Genomic DNA, 24,983 nt, shown 5'->3' with positions numbered 1-24,983 from the left:
CCAAGTAGCCCGAGCACATTTTGGTGTGCGCGTTGCTTTACCGTAATGTATTCATGCCTTAGAAGCATTCAGAGGGAAGCAGTAGTTGACCAAAGGCATATTTGATATTAGTACATGTCCGTTATAACATCTTATTCTCGTTAAAGTTATACCAAATTAAAAAATAAATAAATATACACACACACACACACACACACACACACACACACACACACACACACACACACACACACACACACACACACACACACACACACATTTTCACGTTTCGCTTCTATTACATTGTTTACAACCCAAAATAACGGCGTCAACTTAAGACTTCTCGCGATAGTTGCAGCAGCAGCTGAGATCCCTGGAGCAGAGGGATTTGACATGTCAACAAAAGAGATAAATTATCACCACACAGGTAACCTAACATGTTGTAATTGTGCCGGTGAGCAAACATGAATACTCTCTGTGAGTTGATGTGGTAGAAAAATTATATATATATATAAAAAAAACCCACAAAAAATAAACGTAGAGAAAGCGAGAGTGTCGTATGGTGTGACTGTCCACTTAGCTTTTGTGACAATCACTGTACTTTTACATGAGCGATGATTAACCCGTTACTCTATTTCATGTATCTGGGTGTGTCTTTCAAAGCTCGGGGTGGTATTTGAGAGACTTGTACTGATGTGAGTTATCGTTTAAATAGATTCAAATCCGCGTAGATAACTTATTTTAAAGGCTATGGCGTTAGCACAGAGACTAACGCGTTGTTTTTGTTACTTTTTAGCACTTGTGGAGTTTTTATATAGCTGAAAATATGTTTTTATCAAACTTTAGCCTAGCTAAAAGCTAAGCTGATATTGCTAAACTCTATGCTGTTGAGTATTCACAAAGCAAGCGCAATGACCAAGACTTCCTTTAACTTCTCTAAATTTCCTTCTCTTTATCCTCTTTAAATTGCTCCCTAAAGGCATGTAAATGTCTCCTGGTGTGGAATAACCTGACAGGGAAACACGTGAACCTCCCTCCAATCCATCCTCTCCAGCAGCATCGTCACCTGCAGTCTCCATGACGACCCCTCCTCTCGTGTCACCTTTTGGCGGGCAGCCGCCACCTCAGCAGCAGCAACAGCAGCAGCAGGCTCAGGCAGCACGGGACGTCAACACGGCCTCGCTGTGTCGCATCGGTCAGGAGACGGTCCAAGACATCGTCCTCAGGACCATGGAGATCTTCCAGCTCCTCAGAAACATGCAGGTATGGTCACGTTTGTAGCTCTAGAACCAATGTGAGACTCTTAAGTATGACACAAGATGAGTAAAATTAAAGGTTTGGACACGCTGTCATGAAAACAGACCAGCCAAAAGATGTAAGGGGGGAAAAAAAGAGATACTAACATAACATGATGACTATTATTCTAATAACAAAGCAAATGCCAGTCAGGATGGCAGTTCTTTATCAACACATTTTGATGCAGGATTTAAAAACAACAGGATGCCTGCAGTCTTGATGGTAAATGGGAGACGACCACAGCCAGCAAGAAGCGCAGTGCAGTTAAAAGGCCAAAATCACTTGATTTGAGAAGCCTGCAGAGGCAGTTTAAGGTTCATTAAAATAATGTGGCATGTAGATTGTATTCTGAAAGAATTTGGCAGAAAGTACAAAGATGTAAGGAAGCTTTTAATCAGTGTCTAGGCTCCAAATATGCCTTTTTCACAAATTACATTTTGACAACTAGGAGCAGGAAAAGTACAGACCCTTTTTTATGCCTTCAATCATTAAGGCAGGGAAAATACATATTAGCATAAGGCAGTGCCTCTTAAATCTGGGGACAGGAACCACAGCATAAAACTGAAGTTAAATTAATATCACTTAAAAAAAATGTTGTTTGACAAAATAAACAAGAGTTTGCTGATGTGATTCCAATCACCTTTACTTCCCAATTTTCAGTTGTTAATGATAAAAATGAGGCATGTGGGGGCCTGCCACGCAAAAATTGGAGAACTGCAAGCAGATCTTGTTCGTCTTTCTTGAGATAGGAAGTTTTTTTGGATATTTTAATTGCTCAAAGTTCAGCTTACTGTCAGGAATTTATGACCAGAAGTGCATTTTTCCATGCAGCAATGTGATATGACAACCATTGTCAAAGTGATTGCGATAAATCCAACACTGGCTAAGCAAGGATGTTGCCTTTGTGTGGTTTCCTCCTGTGTTTGCAGGGCTTTGTTTATGTTGTCATGACAAAGAAGGAGCGCTCGTAGATAAGACTCATGAAGTCATCCTACATATATCATTGAGCTGAACGTATTGCTTTTATGTCAGATGTGTTAGTGCACTTTCCTTCCAAATGTTTTCTTTTATTTCCAAACAGTGCATCAGTCTTTACTGCATTTAAGTGCCAGCGGATGCTTGTTATTATTCCTTGAGATCATTTATTTGTGCATTAGCTTGGTCTGCAGTTCACATGTAGTTCAGCTTTGACCTCATCTTAAAGATGCAACTGGAATGAGTTTATCGTGGATGTCTGCCTGCTCCTCCGAGACGCCGCTCCCGCACCTTGTTAAGATCACAGCCAGCAAGATGGGCCGAGCGAGCGCGACCTCAGCCGCAGAATGCACAAACAGCATTGTTGTGATTTGTTTTTTTAGATCACAGGCCGCCTTTATACTTGTAAAAATTCCTCATGTGTCTTCTCCTCCCTCCACTCCTTCCGTCTCTCTCTGTCTGTCTCCCTTCTGCTTCTCTCTTTGCTTGCCCTCAAGGCAGGCTTGTTTCATGCTATGCAGGATGTTTATAATCAGACAGTGCTGCTCCAGAGGCTTGTCGATCCTCTCAATAAAAAACATGTCATGCTGCTCTTTAACACCCATTGTTGTTGAAAGCCAGTTTTGCAGCCTCAGTATGGGAGTGAGTGGGGAAAAAAGAAACCATTCAAAGTGCTTGAGCTGAAGCTGTTTATCTTTTGATGCTGCGCAGTTTATGTTTGGTGCTTTAAATTGTGATTATTAAAACCACATGCCATATTGTTGCAGGATCACAAACGTGTTAAACACATTTTAAAGCGTCTTTTCAGACTGATGGCTCCCGTTCTTAAGTAGAAAGAACACTATCACTTTTTTATCAGAGGATTTCCTAATGCTTTCTTATCAGCTGGGGAACAACAGAGGCTTCGTGATGCTTTGGCAGTCAGTGAGGATCAATAAGTTTAGCTTTTTTATTAGCACTAAGAAAATTCTAGTACTTTATTTAACACAGAGTTTCCCCGTTGGTTCTTCTTAGCTGCCTAATGGAGTCACTTACCACCCCAACACCCACCAGGACAGGCTGGGGAAACTCCAGGAGCATCTACGAACGCTTTCTGTGCTCTTCCGCAAGCTGCGCCTCGTCTACGATAAATGCAACGAAAACTGTGCCGGCCTCGACCCCATACCTCCAGAGGTGAGACACGACAACACTAAGAAATATGCTAATCACAGCTTTCTCTTACTGACGTTATTGAATTTCTGTTAAAAGTTGGTAAAATAGTCACATTTGTGAAACTTCCTTCCATTTCCAAAGGAAACCCGTTGTGCTTTTTCCCCATTTCCTGTCACATATATACACACAGTTATATCAGTTATTTTATACCACCAGTGGTGCACTTTCCATAATTATTAAAAATAAAGTTGTGAAGTTTATTAATGAAATGTTTTTGCAACATTCATCAATACAAAATATTTCAGAAGAAACATGTAATAATGAAGAATGTGTCAAAATACAGTCATACAAACGGGGGGAAAAAATTAAAGAAGATTAGAAAAGCATAAATGTAAGCTCCAAATGATTGAACAGTTGGTGTATTAATATAAAACAGAGTCATGAAAGTGCAGCATCAAGAATGAAAATACAGTGCAACTCAGTAGTTAACAATAAAATAAAAAAGCCTTAAAGGTTTAAAAGAAAAGTAAAAAGTTATAAGAAAGCTTGCCGATATATTTAAATCTTTAAAAGAGGTCTAAAAGGAAATGGCAGCAGTTTGTTACATAACAGAGGAGCTCTAACAGCTAACGCTCAGCCGCCTTCAGTCTTTTAAGTGTGAGGTGGGAACAGTTAGCAGGTTCTTACATTGGCTGGTTGGTTAGGGGACAACAGAGTGCACTTATAAATCATAAAAGGATTGACGAGGTGAGCCTGAAACATAAAAAATGGAAAACTTTGAACTTTCCAAAAGGGCTTCTAACATTTCTTTGATCCGTATTTGCTGCACACGCCGGTCCTGTTGCAGAGACTGAAGCAATATGACGCACGTCTACAGTGGCGGCACGCACTGGTTGCATAACGCAGACAAAAGAAGCAGTTGGGATTTGTTGGCTGTGATGTGGAGGAGAGGTGATGACATTGGTGCAAGTTGATTTAAGTATACAAAAGATTGGCGTGCACCTGGGAACACTGAGATTTAATCATGGGTTGATGCATGTCAGTGCACTCGGGTAAAGGTAAGGTAAAGTTAGCCGAAGAGCTCTGTCTGATTACACACATGTACTGATGCACTGAACTTTCCAATGCATTGCCAGCATGGATGTGTGTGAGGACATAAATGTCAGACTCAGTTGGACAATAAATTGTTTTTAAGTCATTAGCTCCATATTACAAAGTCAGTGTGATATGTGATATCAGGCTATGATCTGATTAATTCACCCTGAGTGAGCGAGTGTAATGTGTCCGGCTTCCTGCAGGCTCTATACAGGCACCGCCCTCACCAAAAGTAAATAAAGTATTTGCAGTAGTGAGACATGTTGATTGTGGATTTTGTGTGTTGCTGACATACTGTCCGGAGTCCAGAGTCCACCCAGCCATGCTCAGCCTTAGAAATAACTCCTCTCCCCACCTTAAAGGCTGAGTCCGGCCAACCTATAAAGGAAACTCATTTTGGCCTCTTGTATTCGTGGCCTTACTCTTTTGGTCATTACCCAGGACTCATAATTATAGGTAAAGGTTGGATTTGTAGGTTGACTTGTAAAGTTCAGCTCTCTCTTAACCATGGCAGTCCAGTACAACGCCTATATTTCTGCTCAAACCATACCAATCTGCTGGTCCACCTCTCAATCCGTCTTCCATTCACTCATGAACAACACTCTCCCCCTCTTCACAAAAGATTAATGAAACAAACAAATAAAATTAGTGGGTAAGCAGGCCCGGATCATGCTACAAACATTCTGCTTTGGATTTGGTTAGGTATTACATGCTGAAAGGAGATTAAATGAAATACACATTACTCCCAGCTTAATATAGTTGTTACCTGATAAAACACATTGTATTATACTTTGTATTTTACATATTTTGTCCATTTGTTATTACTTTCAAGATGCTGTCTTACCTCAAATTAGGTCATGCTTTTATTATATAAAGCACACCTGCAACTGCATTTAGGTTTTACATGATGAGGCTGTAAGCGGGGAAGTGCTGATACTACATTTTAAGTTGACTGATTGATCTTTTTAGATGTGAACGTCAACAAATGCTTTATATGCTTGTCAGGATTTTTTTTTTTTGTGCTTTCAGCCGTCGCCTCACATAGTCCGGCTTTTCGTAAAAGCTGTCTGCTAAATTAGGAAGCTGTTGGTTTAAAGGAAGTAGGCCATTGTAACTTCCATATCCCCTTGCTCATGCACACACACACCCTCTCACAAAGCTGCTCACACAAACACACACATATTTACCCTGGGGAACTCTTATCTCACCTACTCCCTCTAGGTCTGTCTTTTCTCTGCCTGCAGCAGATTCATTGGTTGTTTCAGGTGAGTCTCCAGAGCCTCTTTACTGCTGGTTACAGTCACCATCCACCTTCAGGAGCAACAACACCACTTTGCCTCTTAGCCCCGCTCCTTCCGTGCCTGCCTTCACAGAATGATTGCACAATTGTATCCCCCCCCCGACACACACATAAATGTACAACATAGAAATGCAAGTGGTGCAGTGTAACTTGGCACAATAGCATGTTTTCGCCACATGTGCAATTCCACACGCACTGGCTCGCTGGGGGTGCACTCTGTGAGGCACCATGCGGGGCTCCGGCACGGCTATCCACTACTGTTTGATTGGATTTATGACTGCGGCAGTCCCTTCCCAATTTCTACAGATTGGCTCGGAGCTAATCTTTCTCACCAGGCTCCTACTGAGGATAAAGGAGGATGTGGGAGGAGACCAGTCTTAAATTGGAACAAATTTGTGATGGCTGCCACCACGTACATTTTCTGCATTGAGGAGTACAGTCAGCGAGAGGCATTTTGAACGATCTGTTCAAAGTGACTCTCGTGTGCAGTTGTGCCCTTAAATCAAAGCCGGTGACGGGTTTTCTTTGACATTTTCCTTTTGCTGTTCCTTCATTGAGTCATTACACCATCTGGCTATTTTTTTTCCTCCCCCTGCTCATTCCACCTTATTTAAATGTTTATTCATTTCCCCCCGAGGCTGAGACCCAGTCCGGTGCTGACCAGCCAATAGCTCCTCTCACCATGTTTGTCTGGGGCTGAGGGGTTGTTGATTTTGGCCCCAGCATGCATGCCATTTATCATCCTAGAGAATTCAGGTGGCTGCCTGACAGCCGCTCACTATTGGCTGCCTGAAACAGGAAGTGGAATCAATGACTCGGGCAGCGTGACCTCATCTCAGCCTAATTAGCAGCAGACCCGTTTAATGAACAGCTGGACCAACTGCACACGTCAGCGCTTTCGCCCCTTTTTCTTTCCACTTGTCGTTCGTTGCAGCTTTTTGCTTGCCCCTTCTCAGACTTTAATCTGCTTTCTTCCTTTTTAGATGCATTTTTCTTCCTCCTCCCCACATTTTCTACCACTTTCATCTTCTTTTCTCTGATATCTGCTAGATATTGGATCTCTGCTCATTTCCTTCTTTCTCTCGGGCCGGTCTGTTTGTCCTTGTTGGCTTTGTCTCTCTGTCTTTTTCTGCTTTTCCCATGTTGTTCTTTCCCTGTGGTCCCAAGTCTTGCTCTCCTCTTGTCATTTCCTGCAGTGAACAGCTATGCCATTTCATTTCCCTCTCCTCTTACACATTCACCCTGCTGTTTTTTTTTCCAGTCTTTTTTTACCCTTTTCTTTTTGTCTCACTGAGGCAACCTGGAGAACTTCATTAGGCCATTCTTCTCTGTCAGCCAGGAAACCACATCCATCTTTCTGTGGAAGAGGCAGGGGTTATGACTCACACTTTGACGTGCACGTGCTGCATAGCTACATGTACACACACACACACACACACACACACACACACACACACACACACACACACACACACACACACACACACACACACACACACACAAAATACACTCTCCATCCATCTCTCCCAACCTACTCAGCACATTTCATTTTCCCCCCGCGGGCTGCCAAACTGAGCCCACCACCTTTAAAATGTGATATGTCGTTGGCTTCGGCCTCAAATTATCTAATGAAAAAACTTTCATCTTTTCCTGCTCAAAGTTGAAGGCGAGCTCATAGTTTGTCTGGTATAATATCCTGCACATGTCCTTGCTGTCTTTTCTCCCTCCAAGAGTCAGAGTTTACAGTTTGGCGCAGAGCTAAGCCTGGAACCTGACAGGAGTAAAGAAACTTTTTCCAGACTTTTATGTCTTTTTGTCATTCTTTATTTTCTTCTTTGTCTGCCTTTCTTTTTCCCGTGCCCATTTTCTGTTCTCACCTCTCTCTGGCTCTTTTCCCACGACTCTTGCCCTCTTCAGTGCTATCCTACTCTATTAGTCTCCTCTCTCTGTCTGTATTTTATTTTATTTTTTTATAACTTCCTTTGTGCTTGTCTTGATATTGTCTGGCTCCAACTCTACTCATACACTAGTCAGTCATTGCTTCCAGATGAATCAGGTTACTTAAATCAGCCGTCGACTGTCTGCAGGGCCTCTGCTCCAGCTGCACAACACGGGCCAAAATCTGTAGTCAGTCATAATTTACTGCTTTGCCAAGTCATTATTGGAGGAAGGTTTGCTATTCCACCATATGGGATATTTTTTTTATTAGCTAATGTTGCTTGGAGACTGTCCTACCTAATCTATGTTTGTGATCTTGTCTGGTATGGCAGTATTGTTTTGGAAAGGAAAACAATGTTTTTCTAGATGTTTTTTTGTGACAGGAACTTCTTGCTTCCAGTATTACAAACCATAGCAGAGTCGTCCACAGCCTTTATTAAAACCCATAAAATGTCATGCTATATAAAACTGTTGCTGTCTTTTGAGAATATGAAACTCAGGTTTGACTCCATTTTCACTGCGTGTGCTTTACAGTCTATTATTTTGTTGTTGACAAAATTCAATTTTGTGCAGTCGCTCTGCAAAGATAGCATAACATCAATCACACATTGTCAGTGCAGGTCTTTTATATCCTTGCTGTCTGTGTGTTATGAGGAACAGTGTGTTCTCAAGACATTCATAGATTACTTGATGTGTGACTGCAGCAAGCCTCCTGCTCCCCTACCCACACCGAGGTGCCCACTAGGGGGCAGTGTGACGCAAAGCAGCAGGCAGTGACCCTGTCGGCTCTCGGGAACGCTGCCTCGCCTGAAGGCTCTTGCACATCAGCCTCACTCTAGTGTCAAGCAGACAAGGTCAAGCACACAGAGTGTTTAAAAATGAATTAATCTCCCACTCGCTTTTCCCTCTCACTCTTTTCCTGTCCCTGTCTTTCCACGTTGAAGAGAGTGTTCGAGAACGTACACACAATCCCCATTTTCACCACTTTGTGGGAACAATCGTGCGAGAAGGCATAGAGATATGTTGAATATAGCTTAGTTGAGATTTCCCATACACATGTAAATGTGGCCTATAACTGCGCTCAGTGGGCGTATAGGAAAGATGTGACTAGGCAGCACAGTGCTTTTAATTTATTTGGACCTTAGACGTTAGATTGGGGAAAAACATAGAAGTAGGAAAGAGAATAATTGCATCAGGAGGTGAATCTTTAAACAGATTTTATTGAAAAAACTACGATATGGATCTTACTGTGCGACTCCAAGCAGGGAAACACAATCCAGTTATCTGAATAAGTCAGCATTTTGGGAGCGATCCTCTTACGCTTGTCTTGCTTACAGTAAGTAATACAACCACATTTTTTTGTTTGCTGTCCCTTCCAGCAACTGATACCCTTTGTGGAAGATGACGGCTCCAAACATGAAGACCGATCAGGTGGACAGAGCCGCTCTGCCAGTGAGGAAAGGAGAGAAATCCTGGAGGTCAACAAGGTATGGTGTTCTGGATGAACAGCACAACACTGACAGGCTTACAGGTTTGATTTCCAGCCTGTAACAACACGAGGAGAAGCTTATTAGAGAAAAAATGGGAAAGGTTTGAAAAGGCTCACAGTGATATCTCAGTCTCTTTTTATTTCAGCTATAAACATGGTGTTATTTCAGTGATGTTTCAGTATCATTGTACAGACAAGACATGATAATTAGGCGTGCAATTTATTCCAGATGAATAATTTTACTCAACATCATTAACCCGAATTTTTAATTGCAGGTTTGCTCTTATTTGAATTGCAACCATCCAGGTTGTACAGAAGGTTTGTGCAAAAACAAAATTAAGAGGCCACACTTGATAAACTTTGTCTGATGATAGTGGTTGTGTGTTTAAAGGAGGTCATGATACCACTGGGAAATCCTATTAACCACAAATGCATTTTACAACATTTTCCTGGGGACTAGATTCATCCTCAGCTATCTTTTTTTTTTTTTAGTTTAATTTTTATCAAAACCTGAATCTCCTGGTCAGTCGGGGAACCTGAGGAGCAGTTTGAAGACCCAATATTTGAACCTAATGACATTTTTCCAACTGTGCAGGAGGAGCGTACGGTTAAAATGAAGGAGACTCATCTCATATGAGGTTTACTGTTGATCTTATTGAACCGAGCAGATATTATGTTGTGACTGATTCAAAATGAACTCAATTTGATATGTTGTGCAGCTGATTCTGTTTTAATGCGCACCACTCAAGCATCACCTCCACATTTAATCCAGCACAGTGTGGTATACAGATTTTATTGTAGTAATTATTATTGTTATTATTATTATTATTGGGTTTTTAAAAATTAATTTGAAGTTGTCTAACTTAATTCCTAATTCCTACGTTTTTGAAAAGGCTTTGTAGTCGTGTTGCACCTCGGGTGTCTGAGAGTCGTGTTCGATGTTTGTCTGTCTGCATAAAAGTGTTTAATATTAGTTTGAGTGCAGCACCTGGACTGGCTGACTGATTCTTACCATATTTAATGAAGAGGCGGATGTAATTCCAACCTCAGCCTTCCAAGGAAATACAGGGACTTTTGGGAGTATTTGTGAAACATTGGAGTGCTGATATAGACCTACAGGCATGTGATTCTTATATAATCATCATATTAATAATAAGTTTGTTGTCTTTGTTGCCAGTGGCAGGGAAATTGAATAACACATGATGTCTTCCAGGGGGCATCCCTGAGTTTTGCTGACAATGTAGTTCTGTTTAATTGCATTTTCCATGTAATTTTTGCCAATCTGGGAGTTGATTATAATGTAACTTATTTAAATGAGACCTTGGCTGAGTTGCAACTTCCTGTGAACTCACCTGTATGTTAAAAGACATGCTACCGTGTGCCTTACCCATAGACTGTACCTCAAAGATGGATGTAAACACTGCGACTACACCCACTGGTTACTGGACTATCATTTTAAAACCTCGCTATGCTGATTAATTTAGTTTATTTGAGCCAGAAAGCACAGCAAACTGCACTATTTTTTTTGTAAAATCCATTAAAAATGCTCATACATCAAAGGCGGTGAAAACATCCAAATGAGTATATGAAATTAGCAAAGGTGAGATCTGAAAAGCAGCTGTCAGCTACAGCTTCCTGTTTGGCCTTATCAGCCATATGCCATAACTTTAAGCCTTATTCCTCAGATGGATGAGTTATAATAAAAATCTGCCCCCTGTACTGGTTTTATGGAGGAGGAAACTATCCATAGAGGCCAAAATGTTTTGGGCTTTTTTGTGCTAAGCTGTAAATATACTTTTTAATCCTGTGCAGTTTGACATTTTAACATGGGAGTCTATGGGGCATTGACTGCTTTTCAAGGCAGCCTCAAGCAGCTGCACTGGGAGCTGCAGTTTTCTGTGCTTGCTGCTTCTTAAACCCCAGAGTTTGCTACTTGGCTGTGCCTCAGTCACTCTTTGCTGCTCCCCCACAGTGCAAAGCAGTGAGTAACACTAGCTAATGTTAGCTTAGCAATAGAGTTCACTAATGGCTACTTGTTCTCAGTGCATCACTGACTGCAACACAAACTCCAGAGACAATTTAATTTGTATTTTGCTACTGACAGCGTTAGCAAGGAAGCAAAGTAAGGTTGGACACTAGCTGCTATGTTGGGTGGGTAGAAGTTTGTCTGTGTTAGCAGGTATGTTAACATTTGGTAATGTAAGCCAAAAAAAGCCATTTTATGTGATCATCCTAGCCAAACGGTTTGTGACCAAAGTAACATAAACAGGTTGTTCGATCTGTGGAGGGATCTTGGCCTCTGCTCCAGCTTAGGGATTCATTAGCAAAGCTCTGCACATCCAGTCATAGTGGTGATATTTGGATTTGTTGTGTTTTGGTCTCAGTGTTCATCTACGGTCATGAACACTGACATTGCTAAGGTGTTTGCAACATATGAAAAATAATTAAAAATAATGGCAGTAATAAATCAAAAAGCAGCGAAAATGCTTATCAGCTTTTTAGACACCTCTGTAGTATATAAATACATTTTAGATCGCAGTAACAGACTGAGCTGAGCTGACCTTCAACTACAAAGAGCTGTGTGGGGAAAAAATAGTAGCTGGAGGTGTTTTAAATATTAACAAGAAGAAAGAAGAGATGACTTGATTTTTTTTCCCCATATCTTGTGTAAGGTGTTCACGTTTGGTTTCAATTGTCAGACATCAAACACACCTAAGAGCTTTTTTTAAATTTATTCACTGTCAGATAAGTTTTCGCTCAGCTGTGATAGAGCGGCTATTTTCTAGCGATCTGAAGTGCAGTGCAGCTTTTCTTCGGACTGACATGCCAGCGACAGTCAGGACTGAAATGTTGAAGGTAGATTAGATCCCAAGTCACGACCTAAACAAACGAGTTGAGTATGAGAAGTCAGTTACATGGAAATGTGGGCCCTTATATGTTAATTAAACAAATTGCACAATAGGAAATGTTGTGGATGAAGCTTTGAGAGGGAAAAGGCTTTTTAGTGTCATCTTATTCTTAAAATAAAGACCCATCCTGATTGATTTAGTAAGGCCTGTGGTTTCTTTGGTAACAGCAATAGCACTGTCAAAAATGCCAAGAAGTATTACACTCATGTCACATTTTGCAGACAAATGTATAGATTGGTTTTGACCTTGTGGATAGATGCACTAAAATTTCTGTGACAGGTTCATAATGGTGTGTTTCAAATACATTTTTTTTCTGAAGCAATAGCAGGAAATGTTGGCTGTATTGGACCCACTTTATCAAAGATTTAAAGTGATGATACTTCATTCAGCGGGGGAAAATAGACCCCATCGCTATGAGTGAAATCTCTGTAGCTACTTCAGAAAATTTAGGCTAGTATAAAAACAGGGTGTGATTTTAGTCTTAAGGATTTGTAGCTCCATATTTTAATTGCACAAGCACAGCGAGATGTCAGAGTGGACTGTGTGGGCGTCTCCAGGTGCACTTGCTATTTTGGTGTATGTAGATCAGCATGTAAAAGAGGAGGATGAAGCTGGAGGCTGTGGTGGTTAATGAACTTCCAGTCAGTCACATCACTGATTTCATTGCGCTAAAGCAGCTGTACCAATCAGACTGCATGACAAGAGCAGATCAACAAGTGACAGCAGGCTTCTAGCAGTCCGAAAACCAGACGCAGATGGTTTGGCTTTTTGTCAGGCATGTTCAATAATGATAGTGATAAATAATACAAAATGTTGGCAAAGCTAAGAGCATTATAGCTTCACTTTTATTTTGTGTTGGGATAAAAGTCGCATATCTACACACAGTCATAATGAACGCGTGTCTTCCAGTTTTGAGTAGGGCTACTTTGCGACATCATGCTGTCATTTGCATACAATTAAAGGTACGGTAAGTACTGTTTTTGAGTTTATTTAAAAGAAAAAGAATGGTGAACTCATAAATGTGCCTTGATTAGTGTGTAATCATGCCTTCCAACAAATTAATGCATTGTCATAAACTTAAAGCGAAAAAATAAAGAGTGAATCCATTAAAAAGTCTTGTGAAGGGGTTGCTGGTTTGTGGAAACCGCTATCTTGCCCCCTGTCGTGTTTTGTGTATGTGGCTAGAAACAGGCCAAATATGTAGTATGCCTTATATAAGTCCCATTTGTGACCTTTAAACTATATATAACCATTTAACATTAGAATAATCTCAATCTCTTCCTCCTCGCCTCAAACGTCATCTCCTGAACTCAAATCAGGATTTATTCCCGATATTGTTACAAATACTTATTGTCAGCTTTTTAGACATGTGACCCTCCCGTCTCAGCTGACAAAGAACTGGCTAAACAACTACAGACAAAAAACAACAAATAACTTCATCCTACTCAGAGTTTTTATTGGTGAAAACTATACGTAGAGGCCAAAACACTTTTGGTAACAGGTTCTAAACATGCTTGTTTCCCCTGTAAAGTTGGGCATGTTAACATGGTAGTCTAAGGGGATTGACTCCCTTTTGGAGCTAGCCTCTAGTGGCTGCATGAAGAACTGCAGCTTTTTAACACTTCCAAATAGTTTTATTTTTCAGCTCCACGGGTCCAGGAAACATCACAAAATTTATACAGAAAGCGAGAGTCCGTCATTGCCAATTGAATCCGGTTTTTAAGACGTCAAACAGAAAGTGAGAGGAGATCTCACCAATTGGTTCATGAATTAATACCCAAATTGGTGTGTGGACAGTGTACCTCTTGCTTGGGTTTTGGTATGATTCTTTTCTTTCAAAGGTGGTAGAGGCTTGTCCGTTTCTTTCAGTGTAAACCTTTGTCAAATTTGCCTCCATGTCTCCTTTTTCAACTCTGACATGTTTTTTTTACTCTCCCATGTCCCCTGGATCGTTTTAGGAAAACGTAACACAATTAATCATTGATTCAGTTAAATAAATAAATAAATAATAATGGATTGGATTTATATAGCGCTTTTCGGGGCCCTCAAAGCGCTTTACAATTCCACTATTCATTCACTCTCACATTCACACACTGGTGGAGGCAGCTACAGTTGTAGCCACAGCTGCCCTGGGGCAGACTGACAGAAGCGCCATCGGCCCCTCTGGGCATCACCAGTAGGCGGTAGGTGTAGTGTCTTGCCCAAGGACACAACGACCCAGACTGTCCGAGCCGGGGCTCGAACCGGCAACCTTCCGGTTACAAGACGAACTGCCAACTCTTGAGCCACGATCGCCCCGCAGCCACGATTGGAGCGATCGTGGCTGCGGGGCGGGGAGGATAGAATCAGTGCTTACAACCACAGATCAAGTTGCCGTGGCATCTGTGCCATGTTGAACTGCTTTGCGATCTTTGAATCTGGAGCTTCATTTTCAGTTCGAGTTTTGTCTGTAATGTTATGGCAGAAGCCGGTGTTTGGAATCTTTTTTCCTTTTCTTTTTTTAGAGCCTGGAATTTCAGGCACATTTTTTACTAAAATTCCAACAAAGCCTCACTTGAATGGACCTCCCACGTTTTTGCACTTCTTCTCCTTCCATGTGGTCTGTACTTACTACCAAAATACCACCTAGATCCATGAAGTGAAATTCAAGGTTAGGAAATTACCAAACAGTTGAATAACTACTTGTGCTGCAAAACAAAACAAAAGGGGTAGGGCGAGAAAAACGTCAGTATTATTAAGGTTGACGAGGGTAAATGGGTTGTTGGTTTGAAAGGAATAGGTGCTTTTACATGGCGTTTGTTTGAACTGGGCGATGCGATATGAAGTAGGTTCTCTAAACACTGACAAACCCTGCTCTGTGATGTTTTGACATTTGTCATAATAGATTATTTTGAGTCCTGGATTAGGTTTAATCTCTCCCTGGGAAGCAGGCCCATCATGACGACAGCAAAGCACTACATGCAAATATCCGCCCTGGGTCAGTGAAACCTATACCAGGGAGTTAGAGTACGCAGGCAGCAGCCACACAGAATATCTCCCATATCTCAAGTGAGCATAGTGGTTATTAACAGTGGAGTATGGCATAGATTTAGGTAAAGCACACTGTGCGTTATTTAGGATGACTTTTTATTTCCCCTCGTCAGTAGGGGATTTGCTTTGTTTATATATACAGAGAGTGTGTGTGTGTGTGTGTGTGTGTGTGTGTGTGTACTGAGTGAGACAAAGAGCTCTTAGTTCTTTCTTCAGTGAGAAGAGATCGAGTTTGCTTTACTCGTGTTTCCAGTGTGTGTGTGTGTGTGTGTGCTGTCTTGACGCCCTGCTCTTCTCTGTTTCTTCTCTTTGTACGTGCATTGTACTGGCTCTGTACAGATTGAACATGCCACTCTGTCTGCGTTTGCTGCAATGATAATAGTCCAAGGTCAGAAGTGTCAGCAGAAGAGATGAGCAGAGCTCCCCTGGCTGCTTTTTAAATGTTAACACTACAGTGAAACATTGCAGCGAGCCTTCTACTCGACTGCACTCAGTCTCTTCACCTTTGCACACAACGCTACCACACCCACAAAAAGAACATTAGAAGCCTGCCGGAGCAAGTGCTTAATCCAATCCTTACAATTCTGGAGTAATGCAAAAAAGGAAGGGGAAAAAAGTATCAGATCTGTGTGTTTCTCTCACATTAAACACAAGAGCTGAAAGTGAATAAAGTTTAGACACCTTTGTATCGAAGTGATAGCCTTATTTGTGACGTGACCTTCCTCTTATGCAAAGCATTAGCATGCAAATTGATTTCTGTCAAGTGATCCGAGTATATACAGATTGGGAAGACAAGCTGTCCTAATGCGCTCTGGGAAAGCTTTTTTCACATTCTGCAATCCTCAACACTAGCAAGACGTTATTATGGAATATAAATTAAAAACGCTCTTTACACTGTACAAAAGATATGTTATTTCATACTTATTTTTTTAGTTTAGGGCTTGTTGTTGACTTAATAAGTGGCCTTATTTAAAGCATAATTGAGATTTTAATTCATCGTTCCTTTGCAGGCGCCTCCTGTTGTTTTCATGTGGACAAGTAAAACTTTTGTTTACATAAAGCGCTTCTTACCAAACTCTTATGAGTAACCTTCAATCATAACAAACTTGCTGTGTGTGTGTGTGTTTTCTTTGTGAAATATTTGAAAACCTGATTTCCATAGAAGCTTGAAACCTGTATTGTTTACAAGTCTAATAGTCTTCCCTTTTCTTGCATGTGTTGGTGCATTGCTGCATATCTCTGAGCTTTACCGTCCCCTGTGGATCAACTAAAAATGCGAAACCACTGGCAAGAATGTATATCACGTCATCGGCAAGCAAAGTAGACACCCACATGGCATTACTAGTTGTTAGAAATAATACCTTTTATGCTTTGACTTTCCTACTTCAGAAGCTGAAAAACACCCAACAACTGAATATATTTAAATAATGAGTTATAAACCATAGACCATGTGTGCTTTGGATGCTCTGTGGCATGCAGGGTTTATGTCAGTGTATTACAAGCTGTCCAATACAGCTCCACCCTTCTGTCAGCGGACAAAGGACAAAAGCAACAGGTCTTATAGAGCAACAAATCCAAATTTCAAGTGTTTGGTTCAAATTGTCAAGATATTCCAAAATGGTCAGGAGAGAGGTTTAACAGTGGGTGTCTACAGCCATCTGTCAAACATGGTGGAGGCTCTGTCGTGGTTTGGGGGATCTTGACAGCATTGATGGAATTATGAACACAGACAGCAACAGCTTCGTTTTTCCCAGATACATTGCTAATACAGTAAAAGCATAGCTGGATAAAAACACAGACACCACCAGTCGTGGATTGACCTCCCTGGAGCTTGAATCTCAACATTAATGAAGCAGTGTGAGATCATCTTGACAGAACAGAATAAAAGGCAGCAAACATCCAAATAGGAGCTTTGGGTGTCCTTCAAGAAACCTGGAGCACTATTCCTAAAGAATACTTAAAAAAATTACAAGAAATCTTGCCTATGAGATTCTTAGGGAAGAATAAGGGTAGTCATACCAAATATTGACTTTAAAGCTTGTGAGGGTTCTGTAGACTCTGTTTTTTTGCCTTTTCTGCTTTATTTTCATGTAAATTTGTACATATTTTTGAACATTTCCACTCCTGCTTCCCATTTCCTATCAAAATATAAAGAAATGAGAGGTGGCTCGAGGCTTTTGCACAGTACAGTACTTGTGTTTGCTCTCATGTTATTTTTTTTCTGTCTGTACTGAGATGTATAACAGTTGTTTGCTTGTGATCCTTTCTGTTTTTTATTGTAATTTTTTTAGTTCTATTATTGAAGAAGTTTTCTACCACGATGAAGTTTTTTAAACTTGAACTTTTCAGACATTTCCAATCTGGCTCTTGGATTTCTGGTGTATGCCTCATGTGTTTGGAAAAAATCGTGTTTAGCTGTGATTCTGCCCAGGGTGCCCAGCTGTGCGTTAAGGCAGCAGTAAGGACACCAAGCTTTGGGGAGTTAGAGCAGTTAGCCTGATCAGCAGAGTAGAGACGCAGCAGGACAGGGGGAAGCAGATGTTTGCAGCCTGGCTACATCTGCTGCACTCACTCCAGCCAGATAGGATAGTTCTGGATGAGAGGGGGAGGAGGAGGGTGCGATATCAGCAAGCAGAGAGAGATAAAAGAAAAACAGAGAGAGAGAAGAGATGGGAGAGAGAGGGCTAAATGGCAGGCAGCGAGATATTATGAAAAGGATGAAGAAGTGAAAGATGAAAGATTTGTGATAAAGAAATAAAAGAAAAGTCTGGGAGCAAAGCTTTCTCTGGAGGAAAAGAAGAGAATGAAATGGACCGCTCAGGTGGGAAAGGTGTTTGAAGATGGATCACCAGACAGATAGCCATTTTGTCATGTTGAGGATAGATGTGTGAAGCAGAGGGAGACAGAGGAAGACAACCGAGAGGGGGGAGGGACACAAAACAAAGCAAACATGTAGCAAAGTGCAAGAAATAAAAGCATTCCTGCGTTGCATTTGTGATGGATCAAATGGTATACAACAGTAGCAACGAATCAGGGACTCCTTGATGTACAGAAAGGTAGAAACAGGTAAAAGATGGATAAAAGGATGGATTGATAGATGTGTAGACAGCTGTGAATTGTCAGAGCTAAGCCGCTCCCATTCAGATAGTGTCTTCAAAAGGAATAACAGAAAACTGATGAAACTAAGCTGCAGCGTTGAAAAAAGGAGGCCTTCTTGTAGCAGGATGCCGACACAGGGGGAAGATTGATGCATAAGTGAAAAGATAAGTCCAAGCTTGCTGCAGACTCTCTGACTGATATGTCACAGTGGTTTAGCTTCATAGTCCCCCACAGAAATGCCAAAAGAAGATTTTTTTTTTCTTTGTAGAAAAGATGGCATCTATCAAACTTTAAATTCACTCACTGCTGTAAATAATGAACAATGGCGTAATGTATTGTCATGGGATGATAGGATGGCGGCCTAACAGAGTTCTGAATCCATGGATGGGTTTTTTTGCATGCTCTGCTCTCAGTGAGCTAATCTCAGAGCAGAAACTATAATGGTTACCGCTCAACAAAAGGGAGTGATCTGAGGGAGGCCGTTGAAGTGCGTTTTGTTTTATACAAAAGGAAAGAATGGAAAGTAAGGACACACAGTCATGGTTAAAAGAAAGTAAAATCTGAGGTGTTGCATAAGTTCCTGAAATTAGGTAAATACAACCTGAGATGAGCCATTCTAGTATTACTCCACATCATCATTCATTAAACAAAAAGAACCACGTTTAGCAGCAATGACTTGAAAAAAATCATTTTCTAGATAATTTTCTCAGTGGGTTCGCTCTCTTTCCCATCGTTGCACTAATTCATTGAAGTTTTTGAGAATTTGCACATATGCACAGCTCCTTTGAGGTCCAGCCACAGCATTTCAGTTGTTGCTGTTTTGCTTGGGATCACTGTTCTGTTTCGTGACCCTATTTCAGCCAGACTTTAGCTGACGAACAGATGACCTCAGATTTGATTCTAGAATACTTTGTTATTCAGAGGGGTTAATAGTGGACTCAATGATTGCAAGATGTCCAAGTCCTATGGCTGCAAAACAAGCTCAAATCATCACCGCTCCACCACCATGCTCGACAGTTGGTATGAGGAGTATATGCTGTGCATTACATAGCTTTGCTCTCGTCTGTGCAAGGGGCATTATTCCATAGGTCTTGTGGTTTGTTCAGATGCAGTTTTGCAAGAGGCTTCCTCCAAACAAGCAAGCAAGTTTTCAGTCTTTTTTTTAAAAAAATTGTTCTTGCATGAATTTTAACATCTTACATGCTAAATGAGGGCTGTAGCCTGAGATGTCTGACCTTGGCATGAATTTGCTGGAATGTTCTGGAAGACTAGCAACTCTTGCAAATCTTGTCCCTAAATGTGTTTGGCCAAATAACCCTTATCAGATTGATAGGCAGCAGCAATTACTTTTTAAGATCATTGCTGATGTCTTTCCTCCTATTAACACACACCTGAATGCACCAGACCAACAAACTGACAAAACGTGAACTTTTATAGAGGTGCTCATTCTGGCTGATGATCAATTAATCAAATGTGTTTGAACAGCAGCGGCTGGCAACTACTTTCCCTCTAAATTGAGCAATAAAAGTGTACTTAATTTTTCACACACTCCTTCTGCATTTTGGGGTTAGTTTTTGTTAAATAAATGATGACACGGTATAATATGTTATGTGCTGTTGCTCACTGAAAGTTGTGTTTACCTCATTTTAATGAAAAGAAATGTAAAACCTTAGAATTTCAAGAGTGTTTACTTTCTTGTTGCCTTTTTAGCCATATAGTTGACTATCCAGATGTTTGTTCACTAGGTAGATATTCAGTTTTTTAATTTGGAGTTTGGATTTTTTGCTAAAATTCGTTTGTGTTTTTTCTTTAATATGTAAGTTTATTTTTCCAGCCAACGTCCCTCTCCCTCACAGCAGCGATCATCACGCTTCATTTCACCAAAATTGCTAAGGTAGTAATTTTGTTACTAAATTTAGCCATTTTCCAAGCCCTCTTGGCAGGTTCGGGTTGAGATTACTTTGTTTGTACCCGTAGGTAGATCTGGTCTGCAGTCGATGAGTCACCCATCCTCTCATGCACATTTCCAAAACACACACAAATAACAGACAACAACATAATGAAGAGATAAATCATGCGTCATGTTCATCTGGGTGATTGCTGCTAGAACAAGCTGTTTTTACACAGTGTTGCTGCGCTTTCAAGGGACACGAGCCTTCGTCCATAAGGAAGACACTGAAACTCGCTGTGGAAAGGGTGCCAACGAATTGGTGCAAGTGTGATTTAGGAACACTGGGTTCAGCTCTGGCTCCCCAACTATGTAAGAATCTGACTTTTTGTTCTTTACAGAAACCATAAATATTCAAACAATGACATTAAGGATTGGGATAAAGCAGACTCAATCAAACATGATATAATAAAATCATCATGATTTTGTTAATGTGAAAATAAGAAAGCTTCATCATACAGAAGAGTCATTCAGTTTTAATTAGTAATTGTTCCAAGATGTTTTTATGACTGAGCATGTCACACCTTCTTGAATGTGACCCTTTGTGTATGAGTGCATGTGATCATATCGTTTGTCTTAAATCCCTTTCATTGAAGATGGGGTTCATCGCTCTATATCATAGGTGTCAAACTCTGGCCCGCGGGCCAAATTTGGCCCGCAGCCTAATTACATTTGGCCCGCAAAGCCATACCAAATTATTATTAGAGCTGGCCTACTGGTATTATACAGCTAATATATATATTGTTTAGTATTAAGCTTTGCTTGTTCCATATTCAGTTTTTCAGCAAAACTTGTTTGAGTCCATAAGAAGAGATTCATTCTTAAATCTGGAGGAAGATTTTTTTCCAATAAATATTAATGTTAGCCCGCGACCTTGTTCCAGTTTTGAATTTTGGCCCACTGTGAATTTGAGTTTGACACCCCTGCTCTATATAATAAAATCATCAAGGACTGGTCTCATTGTCATAGAGCTGAGTAATAATAATAATAATAATAATAATAATAATAATAACAGGCCATTTGGAAATCCTTCAGAGTTTTGGGATGGCTTTAATTAGGAACAGTGACAAAAACTGCATATTTCCGTACATTAAGTACATGCTGTGGCTGTAACCACAGAGTTTTTTCAGTTTAAAAAAAAAAAAGTTATACCAAAAATCCTACTGTTTCATCCTGACACCAGCAGTTTCTCTTTCACCAGCATTCAGTGGATAAACGAAATAACTGAAATCACAGCATTGGCATCATCTGTCATTTGTGCATGGAGATTCTGTTGCAGTTAAAAAACTTGACATGAGTAGCTATTGACACCCCCCCCCCCCCCCCCCCGCCACTACTACCACCACCACTACAACCACCACCCCCTGCTAAACAAGCAAGACTTTGATTATTCACTGCTGAATATTAGTATAGCCCCCCCCCCCCCCCCCCCCACCACACCCCCAAAATAAATAAAATAAAAAATGGGACAACCCTAAATCATACCAAACTAATCCTTGTCAGCTCAGAAATGGAAATCCAGATAAAACATATTGGCATATCTACTGTGGTGTAAGCCACATGAGGGATGTGGTGAAGCCTGACATTGGTTATTTTAGGTTATTGGATCTGAAATTGGTTAGAGGTGTCATTTTTGGTAAACCAATCAAGTGAAGCTGAGAGACATATTAGTTTATGCAAACATGTCTTTTAGGATTAACATCCCCTTAATAGAACAACCCACCAGGACAGTGTTAAAACTGGTGATATGCAGAGGTTCCATCATCATTGAGATATGATAGCTGTTGGGCTTCTTCTACCCTCCATAATGTTTGTGGCAAAGAGATATTTTTTTTAGTCCACAGGGGATTGTAAGTTTATCAGCATGTGATTAAAGTGCAGCTTTAATTCAAGGGGTTTTACTAATATTGTGCATGAACTGTTAAGAATTACAGCCATTTTTATACACAGTCCCTCATTCTTAGATGTTGGAAATTAATGAGGTAAACCTAGATGAAAATCCTTCGTAGTCAATGACTGCGTGGAATCTTAAGCTCGTGGACATCAGCAAATGTTTCCCCCCCTTAGTTGCTCTACTAGACCTCTACTCAAACTGCCTTCAGTTGCTCGTTTGTGAATCTGTCTGCTTTCAGGGTTAGGTTGTGGAAAAGCATGTTGCACTGGTTTGAGATCAGGTGACCGACTTGGTCATTGAAGAATTTCCCATTTATTTGCCTTGAGAAACTCTTGGCTTGCTTTTTGCAGTTTGCATTGGTTTGTTAGCCAGCCTACTTCATCCTGCCAGTTCTATCAGCAGCCACATATGCACTGGTCACTGGCAGCCGTGCATAACCATGGCATAACACCATGTTAAACTGATAATGTGGATCCTGAGCTGCTTCTCTCCTTCTTCATACTTTTCTCATCATTCTGGTAAATGTCTGTTGGTTTCTTCTGTCCAAGATGTATTTTATTTTATTTTACATAACTATTCAGGTTTTTTAGATGTAGAAGTCTAATTTGACCTTATTGTTCTTGAGTGTAATCAGTGGTTCAAACATTGTTGTAAACCCTCAGTCAAACTTCCATTCTTGATACACCCGACTCTCCAGGAATGTTCTTGACTCAGATTATGTTAATTATTTTTAACAATGTACTAGATTTCTGATTTGTCCTTTTCTAAAGTTTTTTCTGTCTATCTAACAGGTTTATATGGAATTACAGTCTAATGATGGCCTCCCTTACTTGCCTCTTGTTATGTAAAATTACACAAAAAAGCTATAAAATACATACTCAACACTTCTAATGTTATTTCTTTCCTTTATTTTTGGAGGACTGTGTATAAAAATGGCTGTAATTCTTAAACAATTTATGGTATTTAAAAGAAACAAAACAATAACCCTGAATTAAAGCTTAAAGTCTACCCTTCAATCACATGTTGATTGTTTGATTTATATTTGATTGTGGTTGTGTAGAGAGACAAATCTACTAAAAATGCGTTTTTGACGCAGATATTATGGAGGCCTACAGCATAGATATAATGCAGACACATAATTCCCACGCAGGTTCCACTGCACTGTATTTCAGGAAAATGTTACAGTTTTTATCAGGATCAGAATTCTTTATAAATGCTTAAGGCAATGATGTGGTTACAGTTGCTCCAAGACAATATGTACAGTGACAGACTGAACTAAATTAAATAATACGATATATGACAAAGTTACAAAATATAAGAAATAGTTCTTTTATATACAAACAGCTCAATTAGTCATCTCCAGAACATGGATTAAACATAGATAGATTAACAGAGATTAAATAAATATGATTGATATTTTATTCTAAAATATATTTTATTTGACTGTAGAGGATGTGCAAAAGAGTGTATTGGATGTACTGTGCATTGGATGGAGGAGTTGAACAGGGAGATGGCCACAGGCAGGAATAATTTCCTGTGCGTTGGTGCATTGTGTAATCTCAGTCTCTCACTGAACGTGCTTCTGTGCCTGGCCAGCACGCCATGGAGTGGGTGGGTGGTATTGTCCAGCATTGTCCTTATCTTGGACAACATCCGCCTCTCCGACACCATCTTAAGGGAGTCCAGCTCCGTCCCCACAACATTACTAGCCTTGTGGATAAGTTTATTGAGTCTGTTAGCAACCTGCTGCTCCAGCATGCAACATCATAGAGGATGGCACTGGCCACAAAAGACTCATAGAAAATCCCGAGCATTGTCTGAAAGATGTTAAAAGACCTCCGCCGCCTCAGAAAATAGAGACAACTCTTGGCCCTTCGTGTAGAGTGCAGCAGTGTTTTTTTTTAACCGAGTTCAGTTTTTTATCTATGTGTACTCGGATATATTTATAGTCCTCCACAATGTCCACACAGACTCTCTGGATTGAACCAGAGGTCACAGGTTTTCTGTTTCCCCTAAAGTCCTCATTCAATTCTTTGTAGCATGCAACATTATAAGCGCTTTGTTTCCATTGTGATTGATTTCTATTTTGTTTTTAAAATTTTATTTCTGTCTCTCTAGACCTTTATTTGACAGAACTGTGTAGAGCACAAAGGGTGGATGAGGGTGAATGCAGCTATGGTGGTTTTAAAATCTGGGCTTCATGGGGTATATACTGTACTGCCTGGGAGCTACTTGGCTGCCCCATCATCCGTCCCTTTTCTTAACCACTTCTCCAGCTTAGGGTCACGGGAACCTGAGCTGTCTGAGGGTGTGAGGCAGGTTACACCTGGGATATGTTGCCAGTTCGTCACAGGTGAACTGATGTGAAAAGGCAAATAAAAATAGGTAGAAACCATAGCCTATGGTAAATGGTAAATTTTTGCCTTTACCATCTTAGCTTTTTGAAAACGCACATCACAAGAGAGGCGTGGGTGTGACTGAAACTAAGCGATACTGCTGGGACCCTCCTTATGGACATCAGAGGTGACCCTAATGTACAAAACGACCATCATTTTACATTAAATAAAGATTGAGATCATTAACTCATCAGCTCCTGGTTATTTAGAGGAGGTGCCCCCTGTTGGCCATTAGATAGAATGCAAGTTTAATGTACTTGTGCATTAGCTTCACATTTAAGACACAGAAATCATATCCATTATTCATATACAATATGTGATTGAAACACACATATTAACAATACCTGTAGATGCCTTTAAAAGAACTGCATTTTGAGTTAGTAATCTTGACCCTTGTGGGTTAGCTGTCACTTTCCATTTGGCCTCAGACTTCTATCCTACCCTCTGTTCAGCTGGGCCTAAAGCCCACCCTTAAAGCTTGTG

General features: G+C 40.5%; 1 protein-coding gene across 2 annotated transcripts in view; it reads left to right on the top strand.

The window, feature by feature from the left end:
• The first annotated feature begins 294 nt into the window (after positions 1–294).
• med30 (mediator complex subunit 30) overlaps positions 295–24,983 on the top strand; it is a 51,734-nt gene continuing 27,045 nt past the window's right edge. For both annotated transcript variants that reach the window (XM_085395560.1, XM_085395559.1), the window contains exons 1-4: positions 295–406; positions 959–1,242; positions 3,265–3,423; positions 9,115–9,222. In XM_085395560.1, the coding sequence (XP_085251686.1) occupies positions 1,057–1,242; positions 3,265–3,423; positions 9,115–9,222 (453 nt within the window). In that variant the 5' untranslated portion in view covers positions 295–406; positions 959–1,056. The remainder of the gene's footprint in view (positions 407–958; positions 1,243–3,264; positions 3,424–9,114; positions 9,223–24,983) is intronic.

This window comes from Rhamphochromis longiceps, linkage group LG22, assembly GCF_057381845.1.
Source record: "Rhamphochromis longiceps isolate RC_006_pf linkage group LG22, R_longiceps_female_GT1.1, whole genome shotgun sequence".
In the NCBI taxonomy this organism is placed as follows: domain Eukaryota; kingdom Metazoa; phylum Chordata; class Actinopteri; order Cichliformes; family Cichlidae; genus Rhamphochromis; species Rhamphochromis longiceps.
Note: the sequence above shows the minus strand (reverse complement) of the source record. Positions and strands in the feature narration are given on the sequence as shown.